Consider the following 14,408-nt stretch of genomic DNA (forward strand, 5'->3'; position numbering starts at 1 on the left):
CAGCCACCTCATGCTTCTTCCAAAGGGGATTAAAAAGTCGAACAAAGGATTTAAAGACGTCCTTTCTTCGTGTTTTTATTCTGAGCATACTGTTTTTTTTTCTCAGCATATTTTTGTTTTTGAAATTGCTTTGCAGTTTCAATGACTATGTTCAGTCTTGGGTACTACATCTGGGAAACTCAAAAGTAGCGTTCTTTCTAAAACATGAGGTAGAGCTCCTCCCAGTCAACAAGTTTTTCTTGTTGTTAATTCTTAAAAGACATTGATATTTTTGTTAGTTATCCCTTGGGAGAGGATTTTTTTTTTTTCTGATGACTTCTCTTTTGGAGCTATTTTTTCTGAAAAGTAATTGTTGTTACATATAATTAAAAACCATTCTCAAATCGAGTATTACCTAGCTGTTCTCCAGTATTCATCTGGTTTTAAGAGCTGAACATTAATTTTTAACGATTCTCTTCTTAATAGTGTATATTTAATTTTCCCCACATAAATTCCCAGAAATAAAACATGATTATTTATTCACATTTCAAGGGATTCTGGATTCTGTGTGCCATTTATGTGCATGCAGTTGCCATTTTATTAGTAGTTGCTAACTGATATTTATGGTTATCAGAATTTCATAAGTACTCAAAGAGAGGAATTTGATTAATAAAAGCATTCTAAGTTAAAATTCTAAGGAAGAATTCTAAGTTAGAAGTAGAAGCAAGGCAGATAGCAGTAGAAAGAAGTGAAGGGAAGAAGTTTCAGTTTCTTCTATGAGACTGCACTAGGTTTCCCTAAACTTTCTCTTAAATAAGGAAGAACTCTGTAGGGGTTACACAGTGTATTGCTCAGAATTCACTTATTTGCAAGTAGCAGCAACCCAATTCCAGCTGGTTTAAGCTAAACACAAAATAAGCATTTATGGGCTCAGGTAACATAACTGTGGGAGTGGGATGGCTTCCAGCATGGCTATATCTGCTTTAGGCACTGGTTCTAAAGGTGTGCTCTGGGGACCTCTGGGCTCCCTGAGACCTTCTTGGGTCTGTGAGGTCAAAACTGCTTTCATAATATTGTAAGTCATTGTTTGCCTTTCTCTCCGATTCTCCTACATGTGTACAGTAGAGTTTTCCAGGGGCTACATGGCATATGTTTTTTTTTTTGTTTTGTTTTTTACATGGCATATGTTACAACAAATTGAATGCAGAAACAGATAGGGAAAATCAGCTGTCCTGTATTAAACCAGACATTAAACTATGTAAAAAAATGCCATTTTTCTAAGTATTTTTGAAAATATATTTTTCATAAAAGTATTTTAGTTAACATGCAAAGCATTTATTGTTTTTAAATGAATTAATATGTTAAAATTAAAAGAAAAATTCCATAAGTAAAAGAATCACAAAGACCCCATTACCCTACTTTTGTGAATGTGGCCATGAATTAGGAATTAAACACAAAACACCCCTAAACAGTGAGGAGATATCACAAAGTCTGTATGCTAAACTAAAATTCACTCACGAGAAGTTTCTCAAGCCCTTCTTCAGAGTATATTGAATCTATATTTTAAAATTATTTATAAGCATGATTATCTTATTTCCAAGTTCAAAGCATATCAAAAGCAGTAAGTTAGATAGGGACACAGATAAAAAAATTATTGGTGCCAGCGACAGGTCCACTAACAGTTGAACGACATAAAAATTGAATGTGTGGATCATTCAAGGGCGAATGACTGTTAGAAACGTTTAACAACAACAACAAAAGTATAACATTTAGAGTCATAGATCACAATTTTCAAGTGGGTTTTTGAATTAAAACAGGAAAGTTCAAGCAAATTTCAGGTTTTCGACTGGTTGCTTCAGGCAACATTCTTCAAGATCTGTGTTTGCTCTCAATTTGAGTTAAGTATACATACTTTTTCCTAGTACTTAGGTACTAACCATTGTGCTAAAGTTTATATAAATTTTAATTCTTTCAAAAGTTTATGAGGTGGTTATTATTTCTGATTTACAGATGAGGAAACTGAGATTTACGGAGGGTAAGCAACCGTTAGCAATAGCAAGTAAGAAGCAGAGCCAGGATTCAAAATCTGGTCTTTCTGACTACAAATTTTAAACTCTTTTACTGTCACAGGACATTAGTGAGCCTACTTGGAAAAAAGAAGGTTCCATGGACAATTACATGTGATACTGTAGTTACAAGAAAGTTTTATTTACCACAGGATTTTTCAAAGCCTTTGCGATGCTACTGTACATTGTGCCTTTCCAGAAGAGTAACTGAGCATGCACTGTTTCTCAAACTTGCTTGATTTTGAAAGTTCCCTCCTCCTCCAGTTTCATCTTGAGGACCGGGTGTCCCATAGTGAGACATTTCTTTTATCTGTAGGCCCAGGTGATGTCTATCTATTTTGACTCGTAAGTGTAATAAACCATAATTGAAGTTCAAAATGAGAATCTACAGTTAATCATGAAAAAACTTCATTATTTGCAGAGATGTTAAAGGGTATGACAGGATATAGGAGCAAAAAAATGGGTTCAGTATGAGTGAGGAAATGGAAGGGCCAAAGGACGATATGTTGTAGAATGAGATTCACATTTGAGAGCTTGAGAAGTGAAGCGCTATTCCTTAAATTCATTCATGAATGTTTTTCTGAAATAGGGATGTGTAGAAGTTTGTTGGAGTAGAGTAAGTTAAGGTGAGTCTATTGTTTTGAGTGAATTGATTAATAGTTTTACAGGTTCAGAGTGATGGTAGATTTTAATAATAGAGAGGAAAACTATAAATCAAGTATCAGAATATTTTAGGAGTGTTGGAGAAGGTTTGGGTCAGTATGGTGATCACAAATATGGGTGAGGTCATATATCCAACTTATGGGGATTTTAAAAGAGGAATTATTGCAATAAAGTTAGAATATTAATTGGAAGTGGTAGTTCGGGAAGGAGATGGTTAATCCCTGCTTCTGGTTTTGTAAGTGGGAGAAGAATCTTGAGAGTTTTAAAAAAATAGTGTAGTCAATAAAAAGCTGGATTCAGTTAAACTAAGGTGGAGGAAATGTTCAAGGAAAAGATTCAGAATTTAAGGAAATTGTATTGACACTAGAAAGGATTTAGTGGGTTAGTGAAGAGATAGAAAAGAATGCAGATGAAAGGCTAGAGTTGAATTATGTAAGAAATGAGAAAAGCAAGGGAATGGGCCGTAGAGATTGGCATCTAGGATGGTAAAAGTGATTCCCAGGCCTGATGATGGAAGGCAGAGGATTGGAAAGTAGATTAGAGGGACATGGTAACACAGCAAATGGCTTATGGATAGGACTGAGTAACCTCCAGAGATCTAGACTGGAAATTTGCTATAATGGTGCTGCTGTCTCAAACCTGCCTCCTAGATGGATAACTGTAATGGGAGTCCTCAGTAATTGAGGAGGCTGACTAATGTGGGCTGCTTCATCTTAGCTGCCTATTGAAAATTTAGTCATTATCTAAAACTTAACCTCAAAGCCCAGTTAAATTTTGCCTTTCCAAGAACTCTTTAATTAACTCAAACTTAAAAATAATCATACCTCTTTCTGAACTTCATAGGTCTTTGCACCTCTTACATGATGTTTATCATATTCCATTATATATTCTAGCTTGCCAAATTGTTTACTCTGTGCTGTTTTACTATTAACTCTGTGACAGACACTGTCTTATTCATCTATAATCCCCATAGCATCTAGCATGCCTGGTTAAGAATATACTGGTTAAGAATACCACTTGGAGTCAGACCAATGATGGATCAACATGGTGACCTTGGACATTTGTTTGGATTATTCAAACCTGAATTCTTCATCTATAAAGTAGAGATAATACCTTCGCTGATCCCATGAGATTTTTGTAAGGATTAAATAAAATAATTTGTGTAAAGTACTTAGTGTAGTACCTGGCAGTGGTAATTATTATCCTAAATACATGTTATGGAATAAATAAGTGAATGAGTTATTCCACGAGCTACTTAGGAACAAGTCATGCTTTTTCATTGTTTGGCTCATATATTTAGAATGAGAATAATTAGATTTTCCTATATGCTAATACTAACATACAATACTGAGGTCACTTAAAGAGAAATATTTTAATATAAAATATAATAATAATAACTACCATTTATTTGCACTAACTATATCACAGACATAATGCTAAATACTTTAATATAGACTATCTCACTTTAATCTTAACAATTGAAAAGCTGGTTATTCTGCCCTGTTTTCGAGATGAGAAACTGAGCCTAAGAGAAGGGATAACTAGTAAGCAAGATACAAATTTGGGTTGTCTGGCTTTAAAATCTGTACTCTTGAGCACAATGCTATACCAGATAATCACCAGTAGAAAGGCACATTATTTATTAAAATGCTCCAAAATTAACCTAGTATAAGACGGAGCAACTCAATTATAAAAAGCCCTAAAATTTTGGGAAGTCATAATAGTATTGATTAAAGGAAACAGTAACATTCTACAAAACAAGATAGAAGCACTTTTAACTCAGTGAGTCAGTTGGGGAATGTTAATCTGTAAATTGCAATTTAAGCAACTGATATTCCTGTTTAAAAAATACGTGTTTTTATTATTTATTAGATTTAAAATTGACTAGAAAGTGATATAAGGTAAAGGTTTTCTTACCATTTATTTAAGAATTATTTATTTTTGGTAGTCTAAGGAATGCTACTTTATTGAAAACTATTTAAAATGATCAGAGGCTTAAGTATAGAGGTTAACATAACTTTTACATCAGCGTTTGCTTCAAGAAATGAATATAGTGAAATTAATGCTGTGTATTACACACTTAGGAGAGATTATTTCAGCTATATAGATTTCTGGATAAACTATAGTTCATTTATTATCATTGTTATTCAACAAGTTTTTTTATTTTTAAGTTGAGGTATTACATGTAACACATTATACGTATCTTAAATATATAGCTTGATGGCTTTTTATACTTGTGTACATACACTTGTTCACCCATCACCGAGATCAAGATACAGAACATTTCCAGTATCTCAGAAGGCTTACTTGTATCCCGTCCCAGTCAATATTCCTTCCCTCCGTAGGTACTGTATTCAAGGCTTTTGTCCATTTTGAAAATTGGGTTGTCTTGCCTTTGCTTTGTAGGAGTTCTTTATACATTCTGGTTATGAGTCCTTTGACAGATATATGAATTATACAGTATTATTATTTATAGTCACCATACTGTACATAGATACATGTATTACAAATTATCTTTCAGTTTGTGGTTTGCCTCTTTTTTATTTTTATTTTTTGGGTTGTAGAGTAAGCGTTTATTATCAGAGCACCGGTGGTCTGAGGAGGCAGCAGGTTAACACCTCCAAACGCGGCCTTCAGAGTCTCAGACTGGCTTGGGTTTTTAAGGGAAAGTCTGAGCGTTCCGCCAGAGGCTATCTGACGGTTTTGGAGGTCCCCGTGGAGCCTTCCCTCTGGCCACGCGATTCTGTGGTGGAGTCAGCAACCCTGGAACAAGATCGGATTAGCCTGGAAGGAATGCTAGACCATAGAGATCGGGACCAATAAGCCTGAGGGTATTAATCATAAGTTTCAGGGTAATTTTCTAAAACGGAACTGGGTGGGACGGGGCATTCCAAGCTTAAGCCACAGGGGGATGATCTATTGTTAAACTATAGGTAGGTAAGTAAAGCTGAGGGGGCGGGGAGGATGCTGAGAGGCCTCCACCGTGGGGATGCCAACCAGTTGCCTTCTCATTCTCAATGATGAGGTGTGAGAATGTGAGAAAACTAAACGGCAGTTTAGTGTTAATGAAGTCAAGGTTAGGATTAATGCTACTTGTGCCTTGTTTAAGAAATCTTTGCCTACCCCAAGGTCATGAAGATATTCCCCTCCTTTTTATTTTTGAAGCTTTATTTGCTTTCTCTTTGACATTTAAATCTATGATCCACTTAACATTAATTTTTTGTGTATAATGTGAGGTAGAGGTTAGGTTTATTTGTTTTCCCATTTGGTTATCAAATTGCTTCAACATTACTTATTGAAAAGACCATCCCTTTCCCACTGAATTGCAGTGGTGTTTTTGTCATAAATAGGTGACCACATATGTGTGGATCTCTACCATTCATTTTTATTATGAAACCTGTGATATATTACAGTAAATTGTAAGTTCCAGGAAAGCTTGGCCTGTGTTTAATTTGCTTACTACACTGTACTCAATGCCTAACACAGTGCCAGGCACGAGATAAACTTCACAAATATTTGTTACTTGAATGCAAGAATCATAAGAGAAAACTCTATAAGAAGTCTGAAAAATGTTGGTGAGGAAAGACAAGCTATTCCCAGTTGCATAGATGCTTAGATATGCAGTAGAACTAAAAATGTTTTTGGAAAATATTCCTAACTTCCAGGTCTCAGCTTCTGCTTTGCTGCCTTCTCCCTGACCCCATCATAAAAATTTGAAAATTTTTCTGGTCATACGGACCAGCATTTATTGAACACCTGTTAGATGCCAGGACTTTTGCCAGGGAATTTCTTATTTAGTGTTTAGAACCAGTTTTCCTCTTTTTTACTCTTTTGTCATCATATGTCTGTTGTTTAATGGGGACATTTTGTGAGAATCTGCTACTGTTCTGATTATTTTGTGACCTTGATGTTTTTACTCTGTCAGGTTCTGTAAAATGTATTAATATAGATTCTAAATCTAACAGGAAGTTAATTTAAAGCAAAGGATGGCTGTGAAAGGATTTATTTTATTACCTTGTTTATTTCATCCAGATATTAAGTGATAATCTTTACCATGTTTTTGTAGAAATTGTCACAGAAGGAAAAAGGAAAAAGTCTTCATCTTCCGAGTTACATAAGGTATGCATTAGTTTTCTTTTTAACCCATGCATTAGCTTTAGTTACTAATATTGAAAATATTTTGCTATTGTCTTTTTAATAAAATTTAAAAAATACTATAAAACTGTAACTAATTAGTGATTTTTTGGGAATGGTGTATGCTGATTATCTGAGGGTTTAGCAGGAAATCCTTTCTGGGACCAGCCTTGTTTAAATCATTGTAAGATGTACCAGTTGTACTTTCCAGGCCTCATTTGAAATTTTATGTAAATCATAATGCAGCAGTTCTTTGATGACTGAATATACTAGAGCTCCTCACGTTCATTCATTATAATCCTGTAGACATAGAAGAGTTATATTTAAGTCTTGTGCTGAAAATTAGTATTCAAATATGTCCTTTTAAACCTTTTTTTTTCTTCCTTTATTTCTTCTCTATTAGCCAAGAGTAGCAAAACAAGCAAAATGAAGTTTCCACCTACTTTGGAAGTTTTCAAAAACATAATCCGTTTTTAAAAAGATAATCTTGTTTTTTCTAGAACTTTGTGATTTAAATGCATTGGTACCCTGATTTACATTTTAATAACTTATTAGACACTTTTCTCTGAAGCATTCCAGGGTATGCACAGAGGACTTTAATTTGGTACATTTCATGGAACAAGGGAGAAGTCTATGAGAGGGAATCAAGAGTGTCTTAGAAGACCACACAGAGAGCATGGCTTTAGGGACTCTTTTTTGTACCTTGGCTTACTTCACATTTGTGGGATGTGGTTTCTTCATGTAAAATTCTGAATTTAGCTTAAGTGTGGTAAATGAAGGAGGTGAAAAAAATCTTACATTGGTACCATACCCAGTTTTTTAAAAATTTAATTTTATTATGAGTTTCAGGTATACAAAACAACATAAGGATTAGAGATTTATACCCCTCACAAAGTGATAACCCCACCAAATCTACTACCCATCTGATATCGTACATAGCTACTATAGTGCCATTGACTGTATTCCCTATGCTGCTCTTTACCTCCCGTGACTATATATATACATATATATATATATACACATTTATATATACATATATGTATGTATATATATATATATATATATATATATATATATATATATATATATATATATATAAACACACACACATGCATGTACATATATATACTGGTGGTGCCAAAAAAATGTATACAAGTGTATACTTTACTCAAGCAATAGTTCGCCCTAGTCAGAAGTGTCTGGACGCTGATAGTAACCACTTTGAGCACCTCTTGTAATTGCAGAAGTCAGATGTGACTTGTATTCATCTTTTGTTATTGGTATAGATTGAGTATTACAATTTTTTTTCTTTTTTTTTAAAAGATTTTATTGGGGGAGGGGAACAGGACTTTATTGGGGAACAGTGTGTACTTCCAGGCCTTTTTTCCAAGTCAAGTTGTTGTCCTTTCAATCTTAGTTGTGAAGGGTGCTGTTCAGCTTCAAGTTATTGTCCTTTCAGTCTTAGTTGTGGAGGGCGCAGCTCAGCTCCAGGTCCAGTTGCGTTTTCTAGTTGCAGGGGGCACTGCCCACCATCCTTTGCGGTACTCCAGCAACCTTGTGGTTGAGAGCCCACTGGCCCATGTGGGAATCAAACGGGCAGCCTTTGGAGTTAGGAGCATGGAGCTCCAACCGCCTCAGCCACCAGGCTGGCCCTGAGTATTATAATTTTAATAGTTTTTTTCTTTCTTAAAATGTGTATACATTTTTTTGGCACTGCGTGTGTGTGTGTGTGTGTGTGTGTATTATAGTTGACATTCAGTATTATTTTATGTTGGTTTCAGGTGTACAGCACAGTGCTAAGACATTCAGATAATCTATGAAGTGATTCCCCCGATAAGTCCAGTACCCATCGGGCACCTTGCATAATCTTTGCAATAATATTGATTATATTCCCCATACTGTATTTCATACCCCGTGACTCTTTTGTGACTACTGATTTGTACTTTCTAATCCCTTCACCTTTCTCACCCATCCCCAACCCTACTCCCATCTAGCAACCATCAGTTTGTTCTCTGTATCTATGAGTCTATTTCTGTTTTGTTTGCTCGTTTATTCTGTTCTTTAGATTCCACATATAAGTGAGGTCATTTGGTAATATCTTTCTCAGTCTGAGTTACTTCACTTAGCATAATATCCTCTGAGTCCATCTATGTTATTGCAAAGATAAGATTTCACTCCTTTTTATGGCAGAGTAATACTACATGTATAAATGTACCACAGCTTATCCAGTTGTCTGTTGATGGGCGTTTTGGTTGTTTCCTATCTTGGCTATTGTAAATAGTGCTGCAGTGAACAAAGCGATGCATATATCTTTGAATTAGTGTTTTGGATTTCTTGGGATAAATTCCCAGGAGTGGAATTGCTGGGTCATAAGGTAGTTCTAATTTATATATATATATATTTGGTCTGTTATATATATATATATATATATATATATATATATATATATATATATATATATATATATGGTCTGTTAGAATTTATGTGGTGCGTTTGAGCTGCAGGATGTCAGGCTAGAGCAGAGGGAAAAGATCATAACCTTTATTTTTAATTTTTTGAGGAACCTCCATACTGTTTTCCATGGCTGCACCAATCTGTAATCCCACCAACAGTGCACAAGGGTTCCCTTTTCTCCACATCCTCACCAGCACTTGTTTGTTGATTTACTGATGATAGCTATTCTGACAGGAGTGAGGTGATATCTCATTGTGGTTTTTATTTGCATTTTTCTGTTGATCTAGTGACATTGGGCATCTTTTCATATGTCTATTGGTCATCTGTATGTCCTCTTTGAAGAAATGTCTGTTGAGGTCCTCTGCCTATTTTTTAATTGGATTGTTTGTTTTTTTTGGTATTGAGCTGTATGAGTTCCTATAAATTTTGGACATTAACCCCTTATTGGCTGTATCACTAGCAAATATCTTCTCCATTTAGTGGGATGTCTTTAACTACCATACCCCATTCTAAATATCTCTGTACTGACTACTGCTTCTTTTCTGTTAACACTTCCAGTGAAGTGAAATGTTCTGCTTTAGACTATTGCTTCATGGAATTTAATCTGAAATTCCACTATTAGAAATTTATAATATTGAGTAAATACATTTCTCTTTTTTATTTTCAGCTGTACTACAGTATTTTTTAACTTTATTTTCAAGTAACTTTAGATTTACAGAAAAGTTACAGAAATAGCACAGAGTTTCTGTCTACTCTTCACTCAGTTTCCCCCGTTGTTAATACTTCACATAACCTTAGTACAGTCATCAAAATTAAGAAATTAGCATTGGTACCATGCCTAAACTATAGAGGTTATTTGGATTTCTTTAGTTTGTCTACTAATGTCATTTTTCTGTTCCAGGATCCCACATTGCATTTAGTTGTCATGTCTTCTTGATTTCCTGCAGTCTATGCCAGTTCTTCAGTCTTTTTTTCTTTCATGACCATAACACGTTTAAAGAGTACTGGTCAGTATTTTGTCAAATATATCTCAGTTGGGATTTATCTCAGGTTCCTTTTGATTAGATTAAGGTTATGACCTTTTGGGAAGAATACAACAGAAGTGATGTACCCTTGTCAGTCTGTCCTGTTGGGGGTACATGATGATCATATGTCTTATTACTGGTGTTGTCAAGCTGGTTGGTCACCTGCTTAAGATGATTGCTTCCTGCTTATTTCATTAAAGTTACTCCTTCCTATTGTAATAAATACATGTCTTGGAGAGATTCTTTGAATCAATGCAAATATACTGTTTCTTCTCAAACTGTGTCGACCATTGTTTAGCATCTTGCAGTGGATATTGCCTGCAACAATTATGTATACACGAGGTGTGACAATTAAGTTCCTGAACTTGTTGCAACAATGTTGCTAACCTTTTTTGATATCAGAGGGATAATTCATTATGAATTTGTAACAACTGGACAATTAACCAAGTTTAGTATTTGGAAGCGCTGAAAAGGCTGCATTAAAAATTTAGATGAAAACAACCTGAACTTTTCACCAACAGTTCATGGCTGTTGCATCACAGCAATGAACCAGCTCACACGGCACTGTCTGTGAGGGAGTTTTTAGCCAGTAAACAAATAACTGTATTGGAACATCCTCCCAACTTACCTGATTTGGCCCCCAATGACTTCTTTTTTTACCTGAAGATAAGGAAATATTGAAAGGAAGACATTTTGATGACATTCAGGACATCAAGGGTAATATGATGACAGCTGTGATGGCCATTCCAGAAAAAGAGTTCCAAAATTGCTCTGAAGGGTGGACTAGGCGCTGGAGTCAGTGCATAGCTTCCTAAGGGGAGTACTTTGAAGGTGACTGTAGTGGAATTCAGCAATGGGGTATGTAGCACTTTTTCTAGGATGAGTTTGTGAACTTAGTTGTCTGATCGCGTGTATATATAATATTCTATTGGTGATTTTCTATTTTCCTCATTCCCTCTACATTTACTAATTGAAAGTTTTTTGTAAGGGAGAGCTAGCCCTCTTTTCCCCATATTTATTTATTCAATTATTGTATCAGTATGGATTCATAGGTATTTATTTTATTCTATGGATTACAATGTACTACTATTTCTATTGGTTTTGCTGATCAAAGTTTTCCAGCTTTAGTATTGGGAGATCTTTTGGGTTGGCTCCTGTGCCCTTTTGCCATATTCCTATCTTTTTTTGAGCCCTTCCATATTTTCTGGTACTACCAGATACTTTCCAAGGAGCGCTGGTTCTTTTTATTAAAGAATGATATTTAGAAATCCAGGTCTGGGTGCTGGGTGTGCTTATTGCTGCTGAGGTGTCATTGTGTCTAGGCTCTCTCAATAGACATGACTAGAAAAATGTATGCGTACTAACCCATACACACACACACACATTTTATTTCTCTGTCTACTTCTCTCTATATCTATAAAAAACCATGGGTTTAACACGGATACTTCCAATTCTAATCCACCACTACAAGGCTTGTTCTGGCCTTCCTTTCCTTATTTTTAATTTTTTTGACCTCATGATCTACAATATATTTACATAGTTGTTCAACAATAAAATATACATAAAGTTGTACTACTGCGTTTTAAAAATGTGGAAGTTTTTAAAGAAAATTAGCATATTAAGTTCTTGTTAGTGGTTTATACTATAGCCTTTTCTCTTAAGACAGCTAGGGAAATAAATTACTGAATTAGAACTTTTATGGATATAGGGACAAGACACTGATAATATTTTGAGTTTAAAGCATCTAAAAAATATTTCTAAAGTATAACTAGTTTGCTGCAGAGAAGTTAGAAAATTCAGTTGAAAAAAAAAATTCAGCTGAGCAAAATGAAAATCCAGACACAACCAAAATTAATACTTCGATGTATATTTTTCCAGTTTATCTATGTAATAAGCAAATATTTAGATATTACAAAATATGAAACCACAAAATACTGTTTTATAATTTGCTTTTTCTATTTAACTATATACTACGAACATCATTTTCTGAAATCAAATTTAAAGCTACTGGATACTTGACATGTCTTGGAGACTATACTAGACATTAGTACCAGGGAAGCAAGCAGTAGTAAATATTTTTAATAACTATGTTATATTCCATTATATGGGTGCATCACAGTTAATTTAACTAATATCCTACTGTAATTTTGAGTTATTTTCAATTTTTAAAAAAATTAATGCTGCAACCATTATCCTTGTAGCTAAGTCTTTGGAACATTATTATCTACTAAATTATACTTGGCCTTTTGATAGAAGCTGGATATAGATTAATTCAAGACTGATCTCTCTGGATAGATGTGGAGTAAGAGTGAATACTTTGAATTCTGCTAATGTGAAGATTCATAGTCTTTGGATTTAGACATGGGGAGGTTGATAATCTATTTCAGAGCAGAAAAACAAGACTTTCTAATCTTCCTTGGTAAGTCATAACCATGTCTATGGGCACACACCCAATTTTCTTTAAATAACAACTTCATATCTATGTAGTATCTGAACAAGTAAGTGATTAAGATTCTGAAGTTCTCAATTAAGAACATGGCAATGAGCATATCAGCCTGAACAGTTTAAAGAGTATAAGTTAGCAATGTATAACTTTTCAATAGAATCCAGCAAGTGTTTTTTTTTCCTGATTATCTGCTTTTCATACATCCTCTTTTTGAGGGCATACTATAATGAATTAGGTTTAAAATGAACCTCAAACTAACTGCATGAATTGATTTGCTAAATGGCTTATTTAGTATTATATCTGAATATTAGTAAATAAATGTTCTTGAGCTTGATTTTTTGGAAGTTATTAGAGTTTTATCAATGTATTTAAGTATAACTTGAAAGGAAAGGGATTTAGAACCCATTTTTTTCCTTAAATGATTAAATTTCAATCTTTAAAGTATTAGGAAACTATTAAAAAATACTTAGAAGTATTAGGAGTCCATCTGATTCTTGTAATGGAATTATAATATAGGCTTTGTAGAATCATTAATAGCTTAAGAATCTTTATTGATTGTACACATTTGAGACTGATTAAAATTTGTCTAAGAAGAGATCAGATTGTGGCAAAAAGGCTTACATTATTTTTGATCAGTTAATCATTAAGAAGAAAGTGTAGAAAAAAATTGACAGTAGTTAGTTGTACTTGAAGTCTGTTTCCCAATCATAAATTATATTAGAGTGAGAGATTTAGATCTATCATTTATTGACCAAGAAGCTGACACAGAAATAGTTCTGGAGATATAAATGTTTTTTTTTCCCCTTGCCTTTAATAATTGCATGGTATTCCTATTAAAAAAATAAAACATTTGGGGGCGGCCAGATGGCTCAGTTTGTTAGAGCACGAGCTCTTAACAACAGGGTTGCCAATTCGATTCCCACATGAGCCAGTGGGCTGCGTCCTCCACAAGTAGATTGAAGATAACAAGCTGCTGCTGAGTTTCCAGAGGAGTGGCTGGATGGCTCAGTTGGTTAGTGTGTGAGCTCTCAACAACAAGGTTGCCGGTTCAATTCCCGCATGGGATGGTGGGCTGCACCCCCTGCAACTAAGATTGAAAATGGCGACTGGACTTGGAGCTGAGCTGCACTCTCCACAACTAGATTGAAAGAACAACTAGTTAGAGCTGATGGGCCCTGGCAAACACACTGTTCCCAGTATTCCCCAATTTAAAAAGAAAAAATTTGGAAACTATAGGAGAACACAAAAATGAAAAAAATCTGCTCTTATCTCACCATTCAGAGATAATCATTGTAAAACATTTTTGTGTATATCCAATATTTTTTCTATATGTGGATTCTTTTACATTGTAAAAGATGATTATGTACATATGCTTTTCTGCTTATTATATTGGAAATAATTTTTTATGTTAATTATTCTTCTGGAACATTTATTTAATAACAACTATGTAATATATCATTGTTTGGCTTTACCATATTTTTTTTTTTATTATCATCGTTTCTAGTTTTTGTATAAGACATACCTAGTCTATATCCCTGTTCATAAATATTTGTTATATATGTACTTTGATTTTATTTCCATAGGATAAATTCCTAAAAGTAGAATTGCTAAGTAAGAGTACCTAAACATTTTCAAGGTTTT

General features: G+C 34.3%; 1 protein-coding gene across 7 annotated transcripts in view; it reads left to right on the forward strand.

The window, feature by feature from the left end:
* The window catches only part of SENP7 (SUMO specific peptidase 7), a 115,601-nt gene that overhangs the window by 740 nt on the left and 100,453 nt on the right, over positions 1-14,408 (forward strand). For 6 of the 7 annotated variants that reach the window (XM_074332581.1, XM_019711204.2, XM_074332590.1 and 3 more), the window contains exon 2: positions 6,775-6,827. The exons of the other annotated variant lie outside the window; for it this stretch is intronic. In XM_074332581.1, the coding sequence (XP_074188682.1) occupies positions 6,775-6,827 (53 nt within the window). The remainder of the gene's footprint in view (positions 1-6,774; positions 6,828-14,408) is intronic. 7 annotated transcript variants of the gene reach the window in all.

The sequence above is a fragment of the Rhinolophus sinicus genome, linkage group LG01 (assembly GCF_036562045.2).
Source record: "Rhinolophus sinicus isolate RSC01 linkage group LG01, ASM3656204v1, whole genome shotgun sequence".
In the NCBI taxonomy this organism is placed as follows: Eukaryota; Metazoa; Chordata; class Mammalia; order Chiroptera; family Rhinolophidae; genus Rhinolophus; species Rhinolophus sinicus.